Genomic DNA, 3879 nt, shown 5'->3' with positions numbered 1-3879 from the left:
GGTGTCTACACTTAGGACTGTTGTTTAGAACTTTGACAAACTTGTTGGGTAACTCAAGTTAGTTATTCCACCAAACATAAATTTTACATATACCAGCAGTTGAGAAATTTTACGGGCTTTCACTTCAAGTAAAGTAGGTTGATGATTAGGTCAAGCTACCACGAGAGGAGTTTGACTATTATTACATTTGTTAATTAGTGATTGTCAAGTTTAGCATCTTTTTGAAAAGTTTGTCTTCGTATATGCTTTAACACAGAATGTGTATATTTATAAAATTTCATTTTGAGAGACATTCTAGCAACACTGGGATATGTGGATGATGTACATACTTTGATTTGCAGATATTTTAATATCTATTTTTATTTAATAGAAGTTCCGTTATTATACTATGTTAAAAATTATTCAAATTGTGTCTATGCATTGACTATCACGGTTATGGGATAGATATCGTGCCTCTATATTCAACTTGAAATCATGGGAATTCAAATTGAATTTTTAGGGTGTAACAATATTTCTCCCTTTTTACAATTCATTTACAAATTCCTTGAGCATTTAATACACTTCCAAGTACAAAAATCTATGATCGTGGTTAGCTTCTTTTTTTTGTTTTTGCCTTTTTTTGTGGGTTGTGAATAAAGAATTGGTTGAATCTAATGAGGGTCCAATTGAAATAATATGTTTTTATAGTTTCAATTCTTTGGGTGAATTCATGTTGGAAGTTCTCAATGTTACAAGTTTTCCATTGTTTATAAGTTTACTATTGCACATCTTTATCAATATTTAAGTATTCATTACACTTGAAATAATATAATGAATTAGTTTTTACAATTTATATAATAGATATAATTATTCTGAAACAATTCTACAAGTTGTTTCAACGATTCAGCAATAACTTTAAATATAACTTTTTCAAATAGAAAGACGTACAAAAACCATTGCATGTTAATAATAAAACTATTAAAAAATTTATCAAAAGATGATCCAAGTATCCCAATTAAGCGTATAAATGTAAGAAAAGTATTGGTAACAAAACCTCGAGATATTTAGATTCCCAATCTGATTTCTATTCATTAATAAACATAACAATACAAAATTGTGCAGAGCCCCAAATGGGAAACAGTTGTACATAGTGGTTGACATTTAAACGGACAAAAAAAAATTAAAAATAAAACACGCCACACCAGACAAGCAACATTATCATATCTGTCGATCTCTCTCATACCCTCACATCATGACTCACGGGTCACGGCATCTTGATCTCTGCTTTGAGCCTTTGACATGACACGAGAATGTTATTTCGTTTCGAGGGCTGCGTGCGTCTTAAAAATGTTCGAAACAGCGACACCCCAAACCCACTAACCTCCATCGCTCTTTATCGACCAGAGAAAATCAATAAAAATAAAATATATATATATATAGATATATAAGAACCTGATTTAACTCAAATCAGTGAGTCATCAAATAGTCTTGAGTTTTCTCAAGGTAGGGCGCAACCGTGTCGAGAAAAACCAAGCCGTGACTCCTTCCTGTCGAACTCAAACATGAACCCCTGTTGCATAAGGTTGCCTATAACAGAGAGACCTGAAGGAGGGTTAACGGCTTGTAAAGCCAAGCACTTAACGCCGTCAGCTGTGTCAATGAAGTAATTAGTCGAAGGAGGAGTGAATACCGAGTCACCAACGAGTTTGAAACTCAAACTGGGTAGACTCGGATTTGCCAAACCTGACACATTAACACATAGCTCGAAGTTCGAAGCTGGGTCAGCAATTCTCGGTAACTTCACTATCCGTTTAAACGCCGTTAGAATCTGACGGTACGCAGGTTGAACAAAGAAGGTTAGCGTGGTCCCAGAGTCAATTACAGTACCACCATTACCCGCTCTGTCAAAAGACCAAACAGACGGATCGATCTGTAATTTAATCCCGTTAACGATAACGTCCTTGATCCCTACGAAGTAAAACGTTGGAAAGAATGGGTTCGATTGTAATGGTGTGAAGTTCATCTTGGGTTTTTTCTTAGTGGGCCCATGGGCGGATTCTCCGATCAAGAGATAACTTGCTGGAGGTGGAGATAAGGTGTAGTCCATGAGACAATAAGAGAACTTGTAACCAAAACGTTTCCCTAACTGAGTTGAGAACGAAATGGGCCCACGGCCCAGTCCCATGACGCCATTAGCGCCATTAAAGCTTGCACCAGAGAGACTCGGACCAGAGACACTAAACCCACAACCAAATGCAAGATTTCTGAGCTTAGCAACTCTTCCTGAACTAGTATTCAAGGTGGTCGTCTCTCTGGAGAAGAACCCACTTGTTTTCGACTTATCACCATACTCGTACTCGTACCGGCACGTGCTGTGCAGACGTGTTCTGTTACAATGTCGGCGATTTTGAATCGGGTGGCGGATGAGTCGACACGATCTATCATAACAGTGAATCGGGGAGAATGTGGTGGAATGTCGAGGGAAGAAAGCCGAACCGGGTTCGTGTTTGGAGCAGTTTCGGCATGCAGAGCACGTGACCCAGACAAGATCGCTGCCTGTATCAGCGACAAGGAGGAGATTCTGAGGTGGGGTTCCTACCTTGAAATCGACGAAGTATTGGCCAGATCCAGTTGAAGCACCAGAGATGATGTGAGATTTAGCATAGGATGGTGTTCGTGAGGTGAGAAAGGCCGAGAGACGTTGTGAATCTGAAGCGACAACTTGTGAAGAAGAACGAAAAGGGTTTCTATGGATTAAACGAAGCTTCAAGTATTCGATTGTAGTGTTGTTTTGGATTGTGCCGTTGCAGAGATCAGTAGTGAGAGAGAGGAAAAGTAGGAGGGAGAGAAGAAAAGCGCGTAAGAGAAAGAGAGAAACCATCATAACTGTAGATTTGTAATTGATAGAGGAGGAAGACGGATGGAGTATAATAATAAAGAAGATAAAAGAAAAATTAAATTTGAGACTATTATTATTATTATTATTAAAGTCGTGATAATATGACTCAATGACGTCATGACGTGACAAGTCGTGTATCATAGATCTGTCCTGTCTCGGGATACACGGTTCCCTGGAGATATATTTTTATGGGAAAGTGCACATCGTATCTCGAGACATATAGATTTACAGTACTCTAAACTTGTCCACATCATGGAGTATACCACTTCACCAATCATATTATCAGAACTCTTGTTATTATATTATTATTATGTAATACAGTATAAAAATACACATTCAAGCCTTTACATATAGTGGTCATGATCTTAGATCTCGTTACACTCTGTGGTAATTTGTCCATATAATTGCGTATAGTGAATTTTGACCGTTGAAATAAGAGTAGATTCTCTGATAATTACTAAAGTTTTACGTATTGACAACTGTAGGTTACAAGTATTTTGGACTTTCCCATTTTATTACATTAAGACCAAAATATTCTTATTGTGGGTTGCAATTACAAGCTTGTCATCATAAAATAAGTGAGGAAGGTGTAAATCATGCCCATGTTTATGAAAAAAATTGATGGAGGGTCCGATTTAGATATAATATTATTTAATTCGTTGCAAAATCATAATTTTTAAATATACTTTAATCTTATTTGTTGCTTGCAAAATCCGTTCAATTTCGATTGGGACTTGAATGAACACCTCATAGGTAATTATATATTTTCTAATTTCGAACCCCAAAAATTATACAATTGACAAATTGTTCTAATTATATTGACAAATTTTGTCAATTACAATTTATCTATAAGGTCGACAATCCATTCTTTTAAGATTACATTATGTTGATGAATGAATAACTAAGGCTGACAAATGTAGACATGGGCAACGTGCTTATCACGTGTCGTCATCGCAATTCGCCAATCGATACTGTCATATGTCGCCAGCAAAACCACTATG

At 36.7% G+C, this 3879-nt stretch overlaps 1 protein-coding gene across 1 annotated transcript; it reads right to left on the bottom strand.

Annotated features, from left to right (window-relative positions):
• Positions 1 to 1025: 1025 nt before the first annotated feature.
• LOC147406019 (Eukaryotic aspartyl protease family protein) lies at positions 1026 to 2912 on the bottom strand. Its single transcript, XM_086433940.1, has one exon. The coding sequence runs from the start codon at positions 2861 to 2863 to the stop codon at positions 1478 to 1480; it is 1386 nt and encodes a 461-aa protein (XP_086290066.1). The 5' UTR covers positions 2864 to 2912; the 3' UTR covers positions 1026 to 1477.
• Positions 2913 to 3879: the final 967 nt, after the last annotated feature.

The sequence above is a fragment of the Akebia trifoliata genome, chromosome 3 (genome assembly GCF_017979445.1).
Source record: "Akebia trifoliata isolate Shusen 1 chromosome 3, ASM1797944v1, whole genome shotgun sequence".
Taxonomy (NCBI): Eukaryota; Viridiplantae; Streptophyta; class Magnoliopsida; order Ranunculales; family Lardizabalaceae; genus Akebia; species Akebia trifoliata.
Note: the sequence above shows the minus strand (reverse complement) of the source record. Positions and strands in the feature narration are given on the sequence as shown.

Coding starts and splice junctions, on each gene's coding strand:
- LOC147406019 (XM_086433940.1), bottom strand. CDS start 2,863: ATGATGGTTTCTCTCTTTCTCTTACGCGCTTTTCTTCTCTCCCTCCTA.